This window comes from Chiloscyllium punctatum, chromosome 27, assembly GCF_047496795.1.
Source record: "Chiloscyllium punctatum isolate Juve2018m chromosome 27, sChiPun1.3, whole genome shotgun sequence".
In the NCBI taxonomy this organism is placed as follows: Eukaryota; Metazoa; Chordata; class Chondrichthyes; order Orectolobiformes; family Hemiscylliidae; genus Chiloscyllium; species Chiloscyllium punctatum.
Genome location: NC_092765.1, coordinates 43,960,434 through 43,983,108, shown reverse-complemented (window position 1 = coordinate 43,983,108; position 22,675 = coordinate 43,960,434). Strand labels below are relative to the sequence as shown.

The following is a 22,675-nucleotide window of genomic DNA, read 5'->3' as shown; positions in this document are numbered from 1 at the left end:
TTCCCCAGTACCAGGTCCAATTTGGCCCCTTCCTTCATCGAATTATTGACATACTGCTCTAGATAACTCTCCTGGACGCTGCTTAGAAATTCTACCCCATCCAGACCTCTGATGCTAAGTGTATCCTAGTCAATGTTGGGAAAATTAAAATCTCCCATCACCACCACCCTGTTGCCTCTACATCTTTCCATAATCTGTTTACCTATTTGTTCTTCTACCTCACGCTCACTGTTGGGAGGCCTGTAATACAGCCCCAACAATGTAACTTCTTCTTATTTCTCAGCTCCACCCATAATGCCTCACTACCCAAGACCTCCATAGTGTGCTCCTTTAGCACAGCTGTGATATCGTCCCTGACCAGCAATGCAACTCCACCTGCCTTTTTACTTCCCTCCCTGTCCTGTCTGAAGCATCTATATCCTGGAACATTTAGTTGCCCATCATCATGCCTTTTCTTCAACTAAGTCTCTGTGATTGCAATAACGTATTACTCCCAGGCACCAATCTAAGCCCTAAGTTCATTTGCCTTACACACTATACTCCATGCATTAAAGTAGATGCATTTCAGGCCACCAGTTTTATTGCACTCATCTGCTCTCTGCCTACTCTTCCTTTTATTAATGCTATCTTCATAATTCTTACAGTCTCCAGTCTCCACCTTGCTGCCTACTTTTTTTCTCTTCTGGTTCCCAGCCCCCTGCCACATTATGTTAAAACCTCCCCAACAGCAGCAGCAAAAACTCCCCCAAGGATATTGGTTCCGGTTTGGTTCAGATGTAGACCTTCCATTTTATAATAGTCCCACTTTCCCCAGAACTGGCCCCAATGTCCAGTTATCTCAGCTCCAGGACATCTCTGTAGGAGTTCCTCAGGGTAGTGTCCTAGGTCCAACTATCTTCTGCTGCTTCATCAATGACTTTCCCTTCACTATAAGGTCTGAAGTGGGGATGTTCACCAATGTTTGACAATGTTCAGCATTATACGCAACTGCTCAGATACTGAAGCAAGAAGATCTGGACAATATCCAGTCTTGGGCTGAGAAAGTGACAAATAACATTCGCACAAATGCCAAGCAATGACCATCTCCAATAAGAGACAATCTAACCACCACCCATTGACGTTCAATGGTGTTACCATCATATACTTCCCCAATATCAAAATCCTCAGGGTTGACCAGAAACTCAACTGGACTTGTCACATAAACACAATGACTGTAACAGCAGGTCAGAGGCTAAGAATACTATAGGGAGTAACTCACTTCCTGACTCCCCAAAGCCCGTCTGCCATCTACAAGGCACAACTCAGGAGTGTGATGGAAAAGTCCCCAGTTGCCTGGATGGGTGTACCTCCAACAACTAGACACCATCCAGGACAAAGCAACTCACATGATGGGCAACACATTCACAAACATCACTCCATCCACACTGACCTTCAGTAGCAGCAGTGTGTATTAGCTACAAGATGTACTTCAGAAATTCACCAAAGATCCTTAGACAGTACTTTCCAAACCTATGATCACGTTCATCTAGAAAGATTATACATGATACAGCAGATACATGGGAACAGCATTACCTGCAAGTTCCCCTCCAGGTCACTCACCATCTGACTTGGAAATACATCACAATCAAAATCCTAGAATTCCCTCCCGAAGGGCATTGTGGGTCAACCTACAGCAGGTGGACTGCAGCAGTTCAAGAAGACAGCTTACCTGCACCTTATCAAAGGCAACCAAGGACAAGCAATAAGTGCTGACCCCAGTCAGTGACACCCACATCTCACAGGTGAATACAAGAAACGTCATGGGCAGCCTCCAATACCTATTCAGGCTCTTGTTGGGGCAGTTAGAATCATGATCCTCTCTTCATATGTGAAGAGGAACCAAACGACCCATTGTCCTGCCCTACTGTGGGCTGTTTGCCTCCTGCTTTGAGGGATGGGTAGGTATTAACAAGAGTTAAAAGTGGGTGGCATAGCTGTCTCTGTCAGTATCGATGTGGAGGTGTGCCGAGTGAGTGATCAGGCAGCGTGGACATCATGTAGAGTTAGTGGCGTCAGGGATTGGGGTGTGTGTGAGCAAGTGGGAACAATATTGCAGAAAATAGTGAGAGTGCTAGACAATGAATCTTCTTGGGAAATGGGTACAGTAGCAGAGATAGAATGGGTGTTTTGTATCAGAGAAAAGATAGCCACACTCCAGCTGACGCAGTGGAGAAGGTGATGTACCTCTCCTTATAGTACAGTGCTTTCCTCCAGATTGCTGAGACTATGCTGACTGTTTTGGCAATTTAGATCAGGCTGGTGTGGTCTGATATAACAGAACACTTGAGAAACTCTAGGAATTTGTCTGTGGAGAGAGAGAAAAACAGAGTTAACGTTTTGAGTCTGGTACAAATTTTCTGTGGAAATTAAAGGTGTTGGAAAATTAGTCTTTTTTATTTTTGACAGAGGCAGCGGAGAAGCAAGGACTCAGGTGACAAGAGGCCTACTGCAGAAGATAAACTGTGTTAATTGTGGAGAAACAAAACAATTATGTTAAAAGGGTGTAAATTAAGGTGTGAAAGACAGAGAATGAGTCATCGCTGTTAAGTGCAAAGTAAACAAGACACAAACATGGCACAGCTGTGGGGCAGGGGAGGGACAGAGAATGTAAGGAAAATGGATGGCACATGAAGTGGTCAATTTCTTAAATTATTATTCAATGTTGAGACTTCGAGGCTGTAAAGTGCTGAAGTTGTAAATGAGGTGTTGTTCCTCAAGCTTGTGTTGTGCTTCATTGGAATATTGCAACAGGCCCAGGATAGAAATGTTTGCATGAGAGTAAGATAGTTTACTGAAATGGGAAACAACGAGGAGGTCAGGGTCATTCCTCTGGGTAGGCAGAGGTGTTCTGCAAAACAATCACCCAATCTGCTTTCGGTCTCATTGATGTAGAGTGTAATGTGAGCACTAAATTTTTTTAAAAATTCATTTCTGTGGGACTTGGGCATTGCTGACTGGTCAGCATTGATAGCCCACCCCTATTTGCCCTGGAGAAGGTGGTGGTGAGCTGCCTTCTTGAATTGCTGCAGTGCAGTTGCAATGGGTTGACCCACATTGCTGGTAAGGAGGGAATTTCAGGATTTTGACCCGATGACTGTGCAGGAATGGCAGTATATTTCCAAGTCAGGGTGGTGAGTGGCTTGGAGGAGATCTTGCAGGTGATGGTGTTCCCAACTACCTGCTGCCCTTGTCCTTCTAGATGGAAGTGATAGTGAGTTTTGAAGGTGCTATCTCAGTATCTTTGGTGAATTTCTGCAGGGCATCTTGTAGATAGTACACACTGCTGCTACTGAGTGCCAGTAGTGGAGGAATTGAATGTTGGTAGATGTGATGCCAATCAAGCAAGTTGCTTTGTCCTGGAAAGTGTCAAGCTTCTTGAGTGTTGTTGGAGCTGCATCCTGGCAAGTGGGGAGTATTCCATCACACTCCTGACTTGCGCCTTGTAGATGGTGGATAGACTTGGGGGTGTCAGGAGGTGAGACTCGCCGCAATATCCCTAGTCTCTGACCTGCTCTTGTAGCCACCGTGTTTATGTGGTGAGTCCAGTTGAGTTTCTGGTCAATGGTAACCTCAAGGATATTGACAGTGGGGGATTCAGTGATGGTCATACCATTGAATGTCAAGGGGCGGTGGTTAGAGTGTCTCTTATTGGTAATGGTAATTGCCTGCATTTGTCTGGCACGAATGTTATTTGCCACTTGTTGGCCCAAGCCTGGATATTGTCCAGATCTTGTTGCATTTGAATACAATAAATTGAAAGAAGTACATGTGAAACATTGCTTCATTTGGAAGGCGAGTTTGGGGCCTTGAACAGTGAGGAGGGAGAACGTGAATGGATGAGTGTTACACTTTATGCGATTGTATGGGAATGTGCTGGAGTGGGGAGGGAGGAGTGTGTGTAGTGATGAAGGAGTGGACCAGGGTGTGGAATAATCTGCCCGTATGATCTCTACTGTTGTTCCTGGGATAAGAAACAGTCCTTTCTGTGCACCATCTTGTCCAGCAAGACCTCCAGGACCCTTCTCATAAAGTAGGGTGCCAATTTACTCCAGACTGCCATATCCGAGGCAAATGTGCAGGGCAACTCTGAACTGACAATTATCTGGTTGCATAATCGACTCTTAAATATGGATCAGGCACAAGGGATGCCAGTGTATTCTAGGATATCTGCTGAGTGATGAGTTATTTTGGTAAGAGTCAGAGGTAAAATAGGATGAAAATTAGATGTAAGAGATGACATAGAGCGAAGTTGGTAATTAGTGAGTCAAGTTCGGCAGGATAGAATAAGAAATTTGCTTGGCTTCATAGTGTGAAAACCTGCAGAAAATCTCAACACTACTCAATTAAGATTCAGTCCCTCGTTTAAGATTTCCCTGTCAGTAGAAATATCTTCTCAATATCTATCCTGTCAAACCCTCTTAGCATCTCTTACATTTCAATAAGATCACCTCTCGTTAGAACATTGAGCATAGAACAGTACAGTACAGGAATAGACCCTTTGCCCATCATATGCTGTCATTCTAAACTAATCCCATCCCATTAAAACCAATGCATTAACTCTATCAGTAGTCATCTCTCCAACATCCTAGGATGATGTCCATCAGACCCCAGGTGTTATGGACCAGACCAAACCCTCCAAAACATATCAAGGAGATAGTCCACATGCTAACTTTTATCTTATGCAAGTATAAGGTACTGCTTTTCAGTTGTGAATCAATTGGTCAAACTACTAGCTTTAAGCAAAATACACCATACTTAAAATATTTATTTTGACACCATACTTAAAATAAAAATACAAAGGAAGAATTGGCATAACTTTACTCTATCAAAATAGTGGCAATCATAAATACACCCATGGCAAAGGCAAGTTCAGCAAAAGTGAATACCCTCACTTGCTATCTCCTCCAATTCAGAAGGAACACTGACAGAATGAATCTAGCAGGAGAGAAAGAACTCAAGCTTTTTGCAGCAGCAGAGAGCTGCATCTAGCAGCTTCAACTCCAAAACCCCAACTCAGCAACTGAAAGTAAAAGTGGCTTTGATCTTTATGTCATCATTGTTGACAGGAGTAGTGCCAGAAGACAGGACGATAGCAAATGTTGTTCCCTTGTTTAAGAAGGGGAGTTGAGACAACCCTGGTAATCATAGGCCAGTGAGTTTTACTTCTGTTGTGAGTAAGGTGTTGGAAAAGGTTATAAGAGATAGGATTTATAATCATCTGGAAAGGAATAATTTGATTAAAGATGTTCAACTCAGTTTTGTGAAGGGTAGGTTGTGCCTAACTAACCTTGAGTTCTTTGAGAAGGTGACAAAACAGGTAGATGAAAGTAAAGCGGTTGATGTAGTGTATATGCACTTCAGTAAGGCATTTGCTAAGGTTCCACACAGTAGGCTATTGCACAAAGTATAGAGTTTTGGGATTAAAAGTGATTTAGTGAATTGGATCAGAAATTGGCTGGCTGAAAGAAGAAAAAGGGTGGTGGTTGATGGGAAATGTTCATCCTGGAGCTCAGTTACCAGTGGTGTGCCGCAAGGATCTGTTTTCAGGCCACTGTTGTTTGTCATTTTAATAAATGATCTGGATGTGGGCGTAGAAGGATGGGTTAATAAATTTGTGGATGACACTAAGGTAGGCAGAGTTGTGGATAGTGCCAAAGGATGTTGTGGGTTACAGAGGGTCATTGATAAGATGCAGAGCTGGGCAGAGAAGTGGCAAATAGAGTTTAATACAGAAAAGTGTGAGGTGGTTCACTTCAGAAGAAATAACAGGAATAGAGTACTGGGCTAATGGTAAAATTCTTGGCAGTGCAGATGAACAAAGAGATCTCAGTGTCCAGGTGCATAAATACCTGAAATTTGCCATCCAGGTTGATAGGGTTGTTAAAAAGGCCCATGGTGTGTAGGCGTTTATTGATAGGGGGAATTGAGATTCAGAGCCACGTGTTCATGCTTCAGCAGTACAAGACACTAGTAAGGCCGCACCTAGAGTATTGTGTACAGTTTTGGTCACAACATTATAGGAAAGATGTGGAAGCTTTAGAAAGGGTTCAGAGGAGATTTACTAGGATGTTGCCTGGTATGGAAGGAAGGTCTTATGAGGAAAGGCTGAGGGAACTGAGGCTGTTTTCATTTGTGAGAACAAGGTTCAGAGGTGACTTAATTGAGACGTATGAGATAATTAGAAGGTTAGATAGGGTGGACAGTGAGAGCCTTTTTCCTCGAATGGTGAATTGAATTGAAAGAATGAATTGAATTTATTGTCACGTGTACCGTGGCACATTGAAAAGCTTTGTCTTGTGAGCAATACAGGTAGATCACAGAGTTAAGTAGCGTAGATAGTAAATAACAGGTAAACAGCGGCAAAATCAAAAACAAGGTACAGGCGGATGTTAAGAGTTTGTGAGTCCATTCAGTATTCTAACAACATCAGGGTAGAAACTGTTTTGAAACTGGCTGGTGTGTGTGTTCAAGCTTCTGTACCTTCTCCCCGACGGTAGAGGTTGTAGAAAAACTTTGCCAGGGTGGGATGGATCTTTGAGAATGCTGGCGGCCTTTCCTTGACAGCGGGCCTGGTAGTTGGATTCTATAGATGGGAGGTTGGCCTTTGTGATTGTCCAAGCTGAGTTCACCAATCTCTGTAACCGTCTCCAATCTTGAATGGTACAGTTGCCATACCAGGTAGCGATATATCCAGACAGAATGCTCTTGATGGTTCACCTATAAAAGTTGGCAAGGATATTCGCCATCATGCCAAATTTCTTCAGCTGCCTGAGAAGAAGAGATGTTGTTGGGCCTTTGTAACCAGTCCGTCCACATGAAGAGTCCAAGAAAGCTTGTTGTGGATGACCACTCCCAGGAGCTTGACACTCTCCACTCGTTCCACGTCTATGCTGTTAATGTGTAGGGGGGCATGAGTAACATCTCGCCAAAAGTCAATAATGAGTTCCTTGGTTTTGCTGGTTTTGAGAGCTAGGTTGTTCTTGGTGCACAATTTTCCAGGTCTTCCACCTCCCGTCTGTAGTCTGTTTTGTCGCCATCTGAGATTTGACCAACTATGAACTTGTAAATGGCGTTAGTCTGGTATTTGGCAACGCACTGATAGGTTTACAGTGAGTACAGTAGGGGGCTGAGTATGCACTCCTGGGGGGGGGGGGGGGCTCCAGTGTTGAGTGTTAGTGAGGACGAAATATAGTCTGCAATCTTCACTGGTTGTGGCCTGTGGGTCAGAAAATTGAGGATCCAGTTACAGATCATTAAGTTTAGTAATCAGTCTCGAAGGGATAATAGTGTTGAAGGCTGAACTGTAGTCAATGAGTAGGATTCTTACATAGCTGTTCTTGGTGTCAAGATATTCTAGGGAGAAGTGAAGGGCAAGTGTATGGCATCTGATGTGGATCTGTTGGTCCAATAGGCAAATTGGAGTGGTCAAAAGTAGTGGGGAGGCTGGAGTTGATTAATGCCACGACCAGCCTTTCAAAGCACTTCATGACCACCGAAGTTAGGGTCACTGGGCAGTAGTCATTGAGACATGCTGCATGAGCCTTCTTAGGCACAGGGATGATGTTGGCCCTTTTGAAACAGGCAGGGACAGTGGCCTGCTGCAGGGAGAGGTTGATGATATCCGAGAAGACCTCTGCCAGTTGATCTGCACATGCTCTGAGTGCACGGTCTGGTACTCCATCAGGCCCAATCAATTTCCTTGGAATCACACGAAGGAAAACTGATCCAATCTCTGATGCAGTCACTGTTGGGATAGGTGTGTCAGGACCTGTCGGAATAGGTGTTACCTCTCCACCGAAAGTCTGCTCAAAGCCATCGTCTGCTATCTTGCACTGTCTCTTTTTAGAACCTGTGATGTCATTCAGTCCTTCCCATTGTCGCCAGGTGTCTGTCTGGGTCTCTAGTTTGGATCGGTATTGGTCCTTGATTGTCTTAATAGCTCTGCAAAGGTCATACTTGGATTCCTTATATTTGAGTAGGTCTGATCTGAAGGCCTCACGCCTAGTTTTTAGCAGATTTAGCAGGTGAAGGCTAACATAAGGGGACATAGCTTTAAATCAAGGGGTGATAGATTTAGGACAGATATCAGGGGTATCAGAGAGTAGCAGGACTGTGGAACGGCCTGCCTACAACAGTAGGAGACTCGCCGACTTCAGGGCATTTAAATGGGCATTGAACATACATATGGATAATAATGGAATAGTGTAGGTTTGATGGGCATCAGATTAATTTCACAGGTCGGTGCAACATCGAGAGCCAAAGGACCTGTACTGCGCTGTAACGTTCTATGTTCTAAAACTAAAACCCTGGGAATGTGTGAGCCTGACTCCACCCACTCATGCTTCTTTTGTCTAAAAATAAAACCTAAAGCTATTTACTCTGCTTTCCATGGAAAAGACACACCTCGGCACCAGGTTTCTAATACCCTGGTAATGATTGTAATGAGGTCAGTCAGTTGGACCTCATAGCCCTCTAATGGGGGCTGTTAATCTGGTCAATCAGAGAGCACTGGCTGACAAATATATTCTGATAGCTGACTCAGAAAAGGCAGTATGAGTGTCAAGGATTGCTCATGTATAAGTAAAGGGTGACTTGCTATTGTAATACTGGCTTCTGTGGAATTGTTTCTGTGGCAATAACAGTAAAGTGCAATCCTTAAGAAACATGCTTGTAATAGTCTTCTTTGAGTACATCATGCCTTTCTTTGGGAAGCTTGATTAGTTCAACCCTGCTGTTGGCGACTGGGTTCAGTATGTTGGAAAGGATATGTTATTTTTTCTGGGCAAGTGGCATTGTGGCTGACGAAAAGCAATAGGTAATTCTCCTAACAGCTTATGAAGCCACAGCTTTTTCTGTTACAAGGAGCCTAACGTTCCCTGAGCCATCAGATACCAAAACCTTTCAGGCTCCAAGCCTCCTGTAATTCTGAGTCGCTATCATTTTTACTTGGCAGTTTAGGAACCAGGGTAGTCCATATCAGAACTTTTGACTAGGTTAAGCAGACTGGCAGAAACCTGTGACTTTGGTTTAACACATTGATAGGCTGAGAGACTGTTTGTTTGGTATGTGGGATTAACGATGTAACAATGCAAAAATGCCTACTAGCTGGAGCTCAGCTGGACCTCAATCAGGCCCTACAACTGACTTAATCATGGGAAAAATAGCAAGTGGAGCATAAGCGTTGCAGGGTATTCCGACAGAAATGGACACCCTCACCAGGCTGATTCTGCTAGGGGAGCAACACTTGACTAAAGGCCATTGCAGAGTCACACTCAGGATATATCCTGAACAGAGGGACTCTAGGTTGGCCCACAGCAAAACCCCAAAACTAAGCCAAGCCTTGGACAAAGAGTTAAAATTTTCTTCAGGATCCGGGCTCACAATCCATTGTAGTTGCTGCCGAGGTGCGAACTCAATACAGCTGAAGATTCCTACTAGACCTAAATTCAGATAACTCATAGGCCAGTATCCAGGACAGTTTATACTCTGGAAAGTTAACCTACATCTTTTCTGGAACAGTTAAATTGCTCAGCAACATCCAAATCAGACCCAATCAAAATAAACATCTGGTTAAATGGTTTTTCAGTTCTAATGGAGATTGATATTGGAACACTGTATCAGCTTTGGTTGAAAGAAAACATTCTTCTAAGAGCTGTCCTTCAATGCCAGGACATTCTTTCTTAAATACAACACCAAAACTACATGCATTTCACAGGAAGTGAGAGAAAAACCAACATATCAAAATGTCAGGGCCTGAGTGAAAGAGACTCTTTATGGAGCAACTGAAAGCTTCAGGAGATAAAGTTAGAGATTCCTAAGTGATAACTTCAAGAAAAATGACAAAAGAGTAGATAAAGAATCTAAAAGGAGGTTCTCACCTCTCAAAACAAATTGCTACCATAGATATTTGGTTCCATGAGGTATTCCCAAATGATCCAGAAGGGACAGAAATTGTCTACATCAATAAACATGTCGCTTCCATGCTCAATACAAGGGCAAATGTCAGTTTCACATCAGACTAGTTATCATAACTAAAAAGCAGAAGTTATAGAAATAGGACTACATGGAACAACTGTCAGAAGCACAGGAATGTTGTTAAATTTGAAAGGATTCAGAAAAGATTTACAAGGATGTTGCCAGGGTTGGAGGATTTGAACTATAGGGAGAGGCTGAACAGGCTGGGGCTGTTTTCCCTGGAGCATCAGAGGCTGAAGGATGACCTTATAGAGGTTTATGAGAGTCATGCATAGGATAAATAGACAAGGTATTTTCCTTAGGATGGGGGAGTCAAGAATTAGAGAACATAGATTTAGGGTGAGAAGGGAAAGATATAAAAGGGACCTAAGAGGCAACATTTTCACAGAGAGGGCAGTCCGTGTATGGAATCAGCAGCCAGAGGAAGTGGTGAAGGCTTGTACAATGACAGCATTTAAAAGGTTTTTGGATGGGTATATGAATAGGAAGGGTTCAAAGGGATGTGGGCCAAGTACTGGGACTAGATTAGGTTAGGATATTTGGTTGGCATGGACGAGGTGGACCAAAGGGTCTGTTTCCGTGCTGTACATCTCTATGACTCTAAGTCATATAAAGTCGCCACAGTCTTACTAGATCATAGGACTGCTTACTCATTAGAGATGAGTGGAGGTTTAACCTGAGAGTCATGACATCTCAGATAAGGGGCAAGGTTGAGAAGGAGAGTCTTTCGTGGTGACCTCAGCCAGTGGAAGGAATGGAACCCATACTGTTTATATTACTCCGTATCACAGATCAGCTGTCAAGCCAACTGAGCTAACACCTATAAGTCGCAGCTTGAATTGGACCAGTTAGGTATGAACAATGCATGGAATTGGTATACAGAAGTTTATTGAAAAATATCATGACTGTGCAATGGTGTTTTCATTGAGACGTGTACATACAAGGCTGTTTCTAGGGGAATGTTCAGTATCCTTGAGCTTTTAAATGGCCATCATAGGTAATTTCATCAATCATTTCTGAGGGAAATGGAAAGGGGTAGGTGGAGACAAACCTTTTTTTCTAGGTGGGATGCTAGTCCATCTTTCTTTGGGACACATAGCCTAAAAGCCAAACGCTTCAGGAATGAAATTATGCAACACTTTCACACAGAATGGATGGTAGAAATTTGGATTACTCTCCTGTGAATGGCAAATGATGCTAGACCAACTGTTAATTTAAAATCTGAGACTGATATCAATTTAAGATAATTCAAGTTATTAAATCATGGCTGCTCTGTGACCTAACTCTCTTTGTCCAATCAATTGGAGCAGCCATGATTTTACTGAATAGCAGATGCTTGGGGACAAAATCAATTAATTTTTCCCCATCATTAGAGGGGGAAAATGACTTCAGGCACGGTGGAAAAGAGTTCACATCAGAGGAAATCAGTTACGTGGACCAAGAATGAGTTGAACCAATGTCTGACGTGTCAATCTTAGGAAGGAGGTAGAGATAGGCAATTGCGAGACAGTGAGGTCAGAGGCTGTGCAGGGAACATCAATAGAGAGAATGACGTTAGATATGGACTAGGATATGATAGTTTGATGGTTTGTTTTGAGGGATAATAGGAGAAGTGTTGGCATTCAGCATTGCATTGGATTGAACTGATTTAGGTTTATTGTTATGTGCACTCAAATGAGTACAGTGAAAAGTTTCGAAGTCACCACTTACCGCGCCATCTCAGGTATAAAGGTACCTAGGTACAATCCTTAGTTACAGAATAGAAAAATGAAAAAAGTTACATTACAGCTATAAACAGTATAACTATAACAGATAAACAAGAAGCAAAGTTAAAAAGACAAACATCACAGTCTCTCTCCAAGGGCTCTCTGCAGCAAACCAATGCAGGGAAGCATCTACACTGCTCCTGCATTGGTTTGCTGTTGTCCTGCTCTGGGCACACAGATCGCTGGCATCCCCACCCAGGCTGCTGGCTTCCCTGCTCTGGGCTGCTGACGTCCCCTCTCCGGGCGGCTGACCCTCTTTCAGAGACTGGGAGTCGGAGGCTGGGGCCAGTGTCTGAGGCCAAGAATCCGAGATGACAGCAGAGAAACCACTCTGGCTTTGACTGGAATGTCCTAATCTGCCGCCATCTTACTGTAATCTTATGGTAAAACCATTGGCAACAGTTTTCAAGTCAACATTTGGGATTTTACTTGAGAGAATAGTGATTTTTAAATTCAGGCATGGAATGAGGGGCATGTGGGCTGGGCCAGTATTTAAGTAGGTGAAAGTGAAGACTGCAGATACTGGAGATTAGAGTGGTGCTGGAAAAACACAGCAGGTCAGGCAGCATCAGAGGAGCTGATGAGGGGCTTCTGCCCGAAACATCAATTTTCCTGCTCCTCGGATGCTGCATGACCTGCTGTGCTTTTCCAGTACCACTCTAATCTTGGGCCAGCATTTAAGCCCATGTCCTAATAGCCCCTGAAGTAGTTGAAAGCCCCTTACGTGAACTGATGCAATCCAGGAGCTGCAGGTAGGCCCGCAATGCTTACAGGCAGGGAGTTCCACAACTTTAACCCAGCGGCAGCAAAGGGACAGCCATATATTTCCAAGTCAGTTGAGTGAGTTGGAGGGTAACTTGCAGAATGTGGTGTACTTTTGAGATGGTAGTGGTTGTAGGATTGGAAGGGGCTGCATAAAAGAGCCTTTTCAATGACAGAATTGCAATGAGCGAGGAATTAAGGTAACTATTGGGAGAGTGGATCCAGGTAGACCTTCAGTGTCATGATTCTTGAAGAAGGGCTTATGCCCGAAACGTCGTTTCTCCTGCTCCTTGGATGCTGCCTGATCTGCTGCGCTTTTCCAGCAACACATTTTTCAGCTCTGATCTCCAGCATCTGCAGTCCTCACTTTCTCCTCCTTCAATGTCATGGTCAACTTGGGGATCTAACCACCCCTTTCCATAATTCTGGAGAGGAACAATATCAGATGGTAATATGTTAATAACTGGAACGGGATTAAAGATGGATCTGAAAGCAGATTTCTTGAATTAATCATAAACACAGCAGCCTGGTAATGTCCTGGGGGAGAAGGTACCTGAACTTTCTGGAAAGCTCCGCCCCTCCACCGCAGGAGGCGGGGCCCCGGGATCACGTGCCACTGGGATGACATCAGCGTCGACCCCATGCCCCCGGGAGGTCGTCGCCGTGGAAACGGGCTGAACGGGGCCTTTGAAATCCTGTGCAAAATTCGCCAGTCATGATGCATTCGATCGGCCTCTCGATAGCGGCCCCGGGTGCTGAGGGGGGAGGGAGGAGGCGGAGGCCGGACGGTCTTGCGTTCGTTGGGCTGGTGAATCCTGAGGGCGCGCGCGGATCGGGAAGGGGGCGGGGCCGGCGCCGCGGCCGCGGTCCTCCGCAATCCCGGCGTGCAGCGCTGGTTGAGAGCCATGGTGGCGGCTGCAGGAGTCGCAGCTGTGAGAGGGGCCGAGGAAACAGGTAAAAGGCAGGCTGGGGAAGGGGGAGAGACCCTAGTGTCCCTCGGGAAGACAGAGAGGAAGAGGGGGGGGAGGGGTAGGTTCAGGTCTTCCTTATCGATTCTACCCTCATTCCTGCTGCAAGTCACCAGTCTCGTCCTCCACGGGGGAACGGCCGGGGCTGTCAGTGTGGATGGTTCCGGGCAATTGGGAACGGGGGCTCTGACAACTCCTGGGCCTCGTCTTATACTGTAAGGCAGTGGTAGGAGGTAAGAGAAGAGGTATGACTGCCCTCCTCTTAGACCCCACAGCCAGGGCTGGAGTCCCTTCCTCCCTCCACATGGAGACTTCACTCCGTCCTCTTCTCCTGGAGGGAGGGTAGTGACTTTTTAAGAAAATTGTCTTCCCCATGCGTTTAACTTTTGTGGGCACCTCTCATTGTAACTCTGTACACAAGCGATCTGCTTTTCCAGTTAAGATCCCAGGTTTATTACCGTCTCTAGGCACTTGCTAGTGTAGTGTTTATGCTCGTATTTATAGATATCTTCACCAACCTGCTCAGGTGTTATTGTGCACATCTGGAAGCAGGTGGGGCATGAAGCCAGTTTACTGGCTCAGAGGTAGAAATTTTACCACTGCGCCGCAATAACCCTCGCTCGCATTTCTTTAGCGCCTAAAGATCACAGAACGTTCCAGGAAGGTTGCGAAATGAAAAGTTGGCACTGAGCCAAGGAGTATTAAGGCAGCTAACTACAAACTGTGTTGGCGAGGTAGATTTCAAGGAACAACCTTGGGAGAGATGGATGGAGAGCATGAGGGTGAAATCCCAGAACATGGGCCCTAAGGCAGAGCTGCCAATTATGTAATAAAGGAGTGATGAAATGCACAAGGGACCACCATAGAGTGTTATGGCTGGCATTTAGGTGGGCTAAGCCATAATGGAGTTAGAATGTGGTTGAGAAATTTAAAATTAAGCTGCCCAGCACCCACTTAAAGCATACTTTTCATCCAAGCTGAAACACAACAAGCCATGGTTTCCTTCATCTCTGTTGATACCTTATAGACACTGAAGCTTCTTGTTGCACTGTTCTTTCCTTCTACTGATTTTGAGTGAAATTCGTATTAAACGAGTAATCTAGAGATAGTTTAAAAGAGATCAAATTTGAAGCAAATATGCACATAACCAGTTAGTTACTCAGTCATCATGAAGCCTTGACTGGTTTTTGTAGCCAAATTGATTACTTCATGCCCTTTGTGCACAGGAATCTGTCATCTTGGTACTGCACTTGCAAATAAGAAGACTCTGTTCAAGAATGTAAGCCATTACCAGCCCTTTGAAAAAAACTGAGGTTAGCCAGCCAGTTTCAGTGATAGCTAATATCAGTGATCCTCATGTCCTGAGAATGCACACATTTTCTGAAACAAAAAGGAATCTGGGGCCTCCATGATCTGAGGCTCAATGCATTGCATCTTACGACTGTTTATGTGATCAAACTTCAAGTGTAGTATAAATTTGTATTGTTCTTAATTGTAAACCACTTATTATGTTTAAATTTATATTGAATATATTTGTAATATGTGCTCTTGGAAAATTAAATATGATTAAATAATTTTCTAAGTTCAATTTTGGCACTTTTTAAGAGCATTTAAATGTATAATGTTCATTTGTATAATTTTTCTTTAAGGAATTTATGTTCAATTCATTCATAGCCAATCATGATATCACAGTCTGTTTGGTTTGGAATTTTATGCACTTGCTTGGAAATAATCAATGCTCCCAGACTAAGGAAATCGAGGAGTACATTGTTCATGTACCAAATATTCAAAACTAATAAATCTTTCGAAAAATGTTTCATTCTTGGTTTAGGAGCTATCAAAGAATGCAACTTGATTTGTTGGCATTCTTGGAATGAAAATTGGACTCTAATCATGTGCACAAATTATCTGGAATGCCTTATTTAAAATGACCTTGCATTCTTGTTGAGCTTAAATTCAGCAAGTGAAGTTTACAAATGCTTTGTTTGTCCTGACAGTCTTCTACTCCTGTCCTGCTCGGATGTACTAATTTTGTTTTATTTTGGGGGTGAGGGGTGGTGTGTACAGTTAGTTAGAAGCAGCAGACCTCTTGCCTTGCGCCATGTGTAAATATGCACACGCAGTAAATCATGGCAGTACCCTTCCCTATCCAACATGGTGAGTTAACTATTATTGGCCTTTTCCCATCGTAATTGAGTTTATTGAGGTTATTGTACATCTACGGAGGCCAGTGCGCTACAGCATGTAATGGAAATCAAAGTGGGATTTACTGGCAGGACATATATGGAGCAGTTAATGAAATGCACAACACGTGGGGCATTGACTACAATAATAAGGGAGTCAGAGATGTGCAACATGCAAAGACCACTTCAGCCATGCCAACCAGATATCCTAAATTAATCTAGTCCCATTTATCAGCACTTGGCCCGTATCCCTCTCAAACTATCTCTCTTAAACCCTTCGTATTCATATTCTCATCTGGATGCCTTTTAAATGTTGTAATTGTACCAGCCTCGACGACTTCCTCTGGCAGCTCATTCCAAACACTCTCCACTTTCTCTGCGTGAAAAAATTGCTCTTGGCTCCCTTTTAAGTCAGTTCTATTAAACTTCAGTAAAATGCTGAAAAGGAAGACAGCAAGGGGAAGTTGCATTTGGTGACTTGTTTTTGCAGAAAGCTAACACAGATGTGCCTGGCTTCGTGGCTGCCTCATGTGCTCTTATCAATCTGCAATACTAATCCGTATGACTTGTACAATAAGTGTATTTTTCTTTCAAAATTGTTATTGTGTGCTATTTGTAAAAGCTAAATGTGAACAAAATGTTTACTACATTTCCTACATTATGGCAGTGTCTGCACTTAGTCTTGAGATTCTTAAAAGTGCCATTTAAGTGAAACATTTTCCACTCATGTTTTTTCTGTATTAACTGTGTGTTTCCCTACTTTCCAGAAAATTCTACTGTTCTGCCATAATCCTGTGTACAACATGGGTGACAATGACCCCGAAAAAGGCAAACTTGTCTCTGGGAATAACAATGTTACGTTTTATGAAACCGAAGATGATGAAGAGGAGGTGACAAGAGAGGACAAGATGGGATTTTCTGGTAGAAATGGACTGGTTACTCCTTCCTCTGGGACTGTTTATGACCGGACAACTGTACTGATAGAACAGGACCCAATTGGCTTAGAAGAAGAGGATGAGGATGAAGATGAAGGCAGAAACAATAATAACTTGGTGTCATTTTTATCTGGAAGTGGAGAGGACAACTTTTATTTGATATCGGATCCTGATGGAATGTCACAGGGTTATGTCCATCACACAATTTCTCCTGATCAGATTCAGTTCACCATTAATCCAGGATCCACCCCCATGCCCAGGAACATAGAAGGCGCCACACTCACTCTGCAGTCGGAGTGTCCAGAAACAAAGGTTAAAGAGGTAATGAATCAAAGCAATTTGGTAGGCTGACAGGTTCTTTTACAACATTTCAGTCAGAATGTGTGTGTGTGTGTATATAAAGGTACACTTGTCAATTCCATTTCCACCCTCTCCAAGTCCACTAACCTCGTGCCTAGATGTCAAGATTATTATCCTTTCAAATTGCTTGACAGTTTTGCCCCACTCAGTGTTGCTTCTGATTTTCTTTCTGGCTGTGTGGGCCTCTGAGGTCCATGTGCTGCAATGACTTCAGTTCCAGAAGTCAATGTCACATTGGTGTACTGATACCGACTATTGTACATGGAACCTTGGAGTAGCAAAATGCATGTAGCCATGAAAGCTAGAAGGAATCAAAAACAAATTGCTGGATAAGTTATGAGGGAGGGTTGCTGGATCTGAACCGTTAACACTGATTTCTCTTCACAGGTGCTGTCAGACCTGCTAAACTTTTCCAGCAACTTCTTTTTTGTTTGATTTACAGCATCTGCAGTTCTCTCAGGATTTTTTTAAGGTAGAAGGGATGTTTGCCCATTCTTCGTTTTTATAACCTAAGTCTCTCATCCATTTTCTTGTCCTTGTGTACCTTTCTGTTCCTCATTTTTCATTTCCAAAGGTCTGCCATTGGAGGCTGATTTGGTTGCCACATTATTGTCCTCTGAAAATTCCTGCATAAATTCTTCATCCTTCTGTCTTTGGCTGAGCCAGTAGGATCCCACTTGAACACTGCATATGTTTTGTTTTACATTATGCCTGCTCTGCTGGCCTCTAATATATACAACAGTTTGAAACTTTGTTTCCCATGTGTCAGGAATGCTGCAAAAATGTGTTAATTATGTTGAAATGGAACTTGCGCCAATCCTTGTTACACCAAGGCAACAAATGCAAGCAAGTATTTAGCTTAGTACATTCCAGGATATTAGTAAAGTGTGGCTTTATCTAATGAAGCCAGTGTGCTATCCTAGTCTCACCTCAATATTGTATGTAATATGTTTTGAACTGGATATTCACTTTTTAAACTGAATTTCTGTCAATGTTCAGAAATATTTAAAATGTTTGCTAGAAAAAAAGCAGTTGGTACAACACAGGCTAGTTTTGTGAAATTTTGCTGAGGGTTGTCATGCTTGTGGGTAGGTTCAGAGTTGGGAAGTTGATTTGCAGATGCTTTGTCCCCTGTCTAGCTGGCATCTTCAGTGCTTTGGAGCCTCCTGTGAGGTGCTGCCGTGCTATCTCTTCCAGAACTTTATTTGGTTCCGTTTCTGCTGCGTCTGGTTGCTTGTTCTGGTTTTTCATTGTAGTGGCTGGTACTTTGGGTCTAGGTCCATGTGCTTGTTGATGGAGGCCGTGGATGAGTCCCATGTTTTTCGGAATTCTCTGGCTGTCCTTTGTTTAGCTTGTCCTATGATTGTTGTGCTGTCCCAGTTAAATTTGTGGTCCCTGTCATCTGTATGCATGGCTACGCAGCTGGTCGTCGTGTTTAGTGGCTAGTTGGTGTTGTGAATGCGGATTGTTAGTTGTTTGCTGTATAGTGTTTTGTGCAGTCTTTGCATGGGATCTAGTAAATTACGTTCGTCTCGACCAGAAGCTGCAGAAACGGAACCAAATAAATTCCGGAAGACACAGTACAGCAGTGATTCACAGGAGGCTCCAAAGCACAGAAGATGAAAACTAGACAGGGAGCAAAATGTTTGCAAATCAACATCCCAACTTGACAAACCTATCCACAACCAAGACAACTGGCACCAGAGTGACAAACCTTGACTAAGGGTTATTTGATGTGCAGCATCCACTAAAGATTGCTAGTGGAGTTTTTTCAAATTTATGAATTTGGACGGATTACATTATGACTCAAATTAACATCTGAGGCTTTATCTTAGAGCTTTTATAGTCTTGGCTGTATTTAAAATCACATTTATTATGGCATTAAGTATTTTATTTCAGGTTATTTTCCTGTACACCTAATCCGTATTTTGAGTTATTCTACAGATACTATGATATTGGAGTCAATATTGTTGATGGAATAGACTGTAAACCTATTTGTGCTTAGGAACAAGACCAAAGGACCAAGCTAACCATTGGTTTTTAGATTTCACCATGGCAGCTGGTGGAATTTAAATACTATTCACTAAAGAAAAATTGGAATTGGAAACTGATTTTGGTGCTGCAATATCACCATCATCAATTGTCACTAAAACACTTTGACTAATCTTATTTAGGAAAGGAAATTTGCTATCATTACTTTGTCTGGCCTACATGTAACACTAGCCCCAAAGTAACATAATTTAAATCACTGCATATCATTCATTTGTAGGGGTTAGAATGTGTTTTCTCTTAACGGCTGTTAAGTTCTTCTTGGGGTTACATTTTGATTCTCATTGATTTTTATTTATTAGGTGAAACGGTCATATAGTTCATCTGAATTTTAAGTTGTCAATGCTCATTAAACTTAAAACTACACCACACAAAGCAATTGTTTCCTAATACCCCTATTAAAAAAAAAGAGGTAACCAGTTTAAGTTAAAAATTTTAAAAAAAAGAAAAAGTTATACATGCAGCTGTTTCCTTAAACGTGCCTTCAGTGATGACGTCACAACTAATAAGGCAGCACGGTGGCTCAGTGGTTAGCACTGCTGCCTCACAGCACAGCACCAGGGTCCCAGATTCGATTCCAGCCTCGGGTGACTGTCTGTGTGGAGTTTGCACATTCTCTCCGTGTCTACAAGGGTTTTCTCCAGGTGCTCCAGTTTCCTCCCACAGTCCAAAAGTGTACAGGTTGGGTGAATTGGCCATGCTAAATTGCCCAGTGTTATGTACATTAGGCAGAGGGATTGGGTCTTGGTGGGTTACTCTTCGGAGGGTCGGTGTGGAGTTGTTGGGCCGAAGGGCCTGTTTCCACATTGTAGGTAATCTAATCTAATCTAAATAGTTTCTGCTGTTTATGAACAAAGTTTAAAAACCTTTATCCAGGCAATTGCTACTTTTTTGTTTTGGATGTCATGATCACAATCTGAGTTTAAAATTTAACAATTGACAAATCATTCACTCCAACTGCTATATTTTGACTGTGTCAAAGCTCCCTAAGTTACAGCCTTCGTTGACATTAAGATATGCATTTAAATTTGTACGTTGACATTTAGATACTGTGGATTTCAGAGGCCACAATACCTCAATATGGCAGTGTTAGATGGGGAGTGGTGGGATACAGCTCAAATTCTGATACAGAGCTGTTAGATGATGTGCTTCATTGTAGGTACAAAATACAAGCAATATCAGCAGGATTAGACTCTGCCATTTAGTATGATCTTGACTGATCTTGGGCTTCAACCTCACTGTACTGACTGCTGTACATATCCCTTGATTATCTGAGAGACCAAAAATCTCTCTGCAGTTGTGTTCTAGTTATAGGAGAAATATAATTCAGTTGGAGAGGGTTCAGAAGAGATTGATAAAGAGGTTGTCAGGTATGCAAGATTTATTACAAAGTCTGGAACTTTCTTCACTGCATCATAGGAGGTTGAGAGGTGACCTTTAGAGATGAGGGGTTTAGATAGGGTTAATGGTAGATGTCTTTTCCCTGCATTTGGGGGGATTTCAAGACAAGGGGACACACTTTTAAGGTGAGAGAGTTTGAAAAATGACATGAGGGGAAAATGTTTTACACACTGTTTTGTGTGTGAAATGAACTTTGAGAGAAAGTGGATGTGGGCACAATTACAACATTTGAAAGGCACTTGGAAAAATAAATGAATAGGGAAGGTTTGGAGGGATATGGTCCAGGAACAGACCGTTCAGTTTGTAATTATGGGCTGGTTGGACAAAGGGTCTATTTCTTTCCTGTATGAGTCTATTAAGATTGCGATATCGCAATCACTTGTTGGAATTGGTTAAGTTGAGTGGTTTGAAGTTTTCTTTGCTCCCAGTTAGCTGAGCTTCCCTGTTCCTCATTTGCTTCCCCCATGCCCCAAACCTTTGCAACTAGTCCTTGGGGTCTCATGCACACACTCCAGAGGTCGAGGCTGAGTCCTACGAGATGGGTTCAAACCCTGCAGTAATGGTGAACTGGAAACTACTGGTATGAATGAGCATCTGTTCACGTACGCTCTTCAGAAAAATAAATTGGCCACCCTTAACTGTTTTGGCCTATGGATGACTCCACACCTGCAGTATGTGGTTGTCTCGAACTAAGTAACTTACAAGTCAAAGTGCAATTGGAATAGGCAACAAATGCTGACATTATCAGTGGCCTGCATGCTTTTGAAATACTAAATTTGCAGAAATCTACCTGACCATATTGTAACACTTGAAAAATGGTATGTCCTGTCTACAAAAAAAAAGAACTAATCTATCCAATTCCAGCTCCAACCCCTTTAAATCATCAGCATGGTTGCTGATGTTGCTACCGAATGGCATTTACACAGCAGTAACCTATTTGCTGTCCAGTTTGTTTTTGATAGGCTCACTCGCCACCTGACCTCATTTAGCTTTGTTTTAGGTATTTGCAAAAGACCTGAACCCAAGAGGATACTTGAGAGTTACTACCATTGATAGAAAAGCAGCATCTGACTCACTCTGCCAACAAGGAGCCTGAGCAAAACAGCATTTTATTAAGGTGACTTAGCAATTAATGGACAATGTTCCTCACTATAATACTCAGCCAAAAGGGGGAAGATTGTATTTAAAATAATTTTCCTTTGGCATGAGTATTGCTGATTACCTAACCACCAGCATCCAGGGTTGCCCAGTTACCCAAAACTAAACTGGACCAGCAATATAAATAGTGGCTACAAGAGCAGATCAAAGGTTGGGAATCCTGCTTTGACTAACTATTAAATGCCCTGTCCTTCATCTACAAGGCATAATGGAATAATATTCACTTGCTGACAATTCCAGCTGGTGCAGAAATATTCAACACCATCCATAGTGCAGCCTGCTTAATTTGGCATTCAGTTCATTTCAGCGTTCACTCCCATTCTCACTCGCTCTTATTTAGTACCAGTCTCACATTGTTTTCCCATATCCTGGTACTGTGCAACTATCAAAATACCCATTCAGTGCCCTTTTTGATTACCTCACCTGAACCTGCCTCCATCACATTTCCAGGAAGTACATTCCATAGCCTAATAACTGCGTGAAAAAGTTTTTTTCTTCACATCACCCTTCCTTTGTTTGTGCTTCACTTTAAATCTCTGCCTTCTTGTTTGTTTTACTAGCGGAAACAGTTTCTCCCTATGTACTCTGTCCAGCCTGCTCAGGATTTTGATAGCCTCAGTCAGATCTTCTCTCAGCTACCTTCTCTCCAGAAATGATGGTCATAACTTCAGTCTGCCTCATAGCGGACATGATTTGGAGATGCCGGTGTTGGACTGGGGTGTACAAAGTTAAAAATCACACAACACCACAATTCTGTGTTACGATCGAGCCCTCCGCAATCACCTGATGAAGGAGTGTCGTTCCGAAAGCTAGTGTGCTTCCAATTAAACCTGTTGGACTATAACCTGGTGTTGTGTGATTTTTAACCTCATAGCTGAAGTTTCTTAAACTTAAAACAATTCCAGTATATCACCTCTGCACTCGTTCCAGTGCATTCACATCTTTGTTATAATATGCTGCCCATAACTGAATGTGATATTCAGGTCCAGCACAAGTCTTGTACAAGTTCAACATTACCTCCTTGTTTGGGTACTCCATGCCCTTATTCATAAAACCTAAAAACTCTGGTTTATTGATTT

At 42.8% G+C, this 22,675-nt stretch overlaps 1 protein-coding gene across 1 annotated transcript in view; it reads left to right on the top strand.

The window, feature by feature from the left end:
• Window positions 1-13,410: 13,410 nt before the first annotated feature.
• mtf1 (metal-regulatory transcription factor 1) overlaps window positions 13,411-22,675 on the top strand; it is a 74,300-nt gene continuing 65,035 nt past the window's right edge. The window contains exons 1-2 of the mRNA XM_072548555.1: window positions 13,411-13,496; window positions 16,461-16,949. Of these exons, the coding sequence (XP_072404656.1) occupies window positions 16,497-16,949 (453 nt within the window). The 5' untranslated portion in view covers window positions 13,411-13,496; window positions 16,461-16,496. The remainder of the gene's footprint in view (window positions 13,497-16,460; window positions 16,950-22,675) is intronic.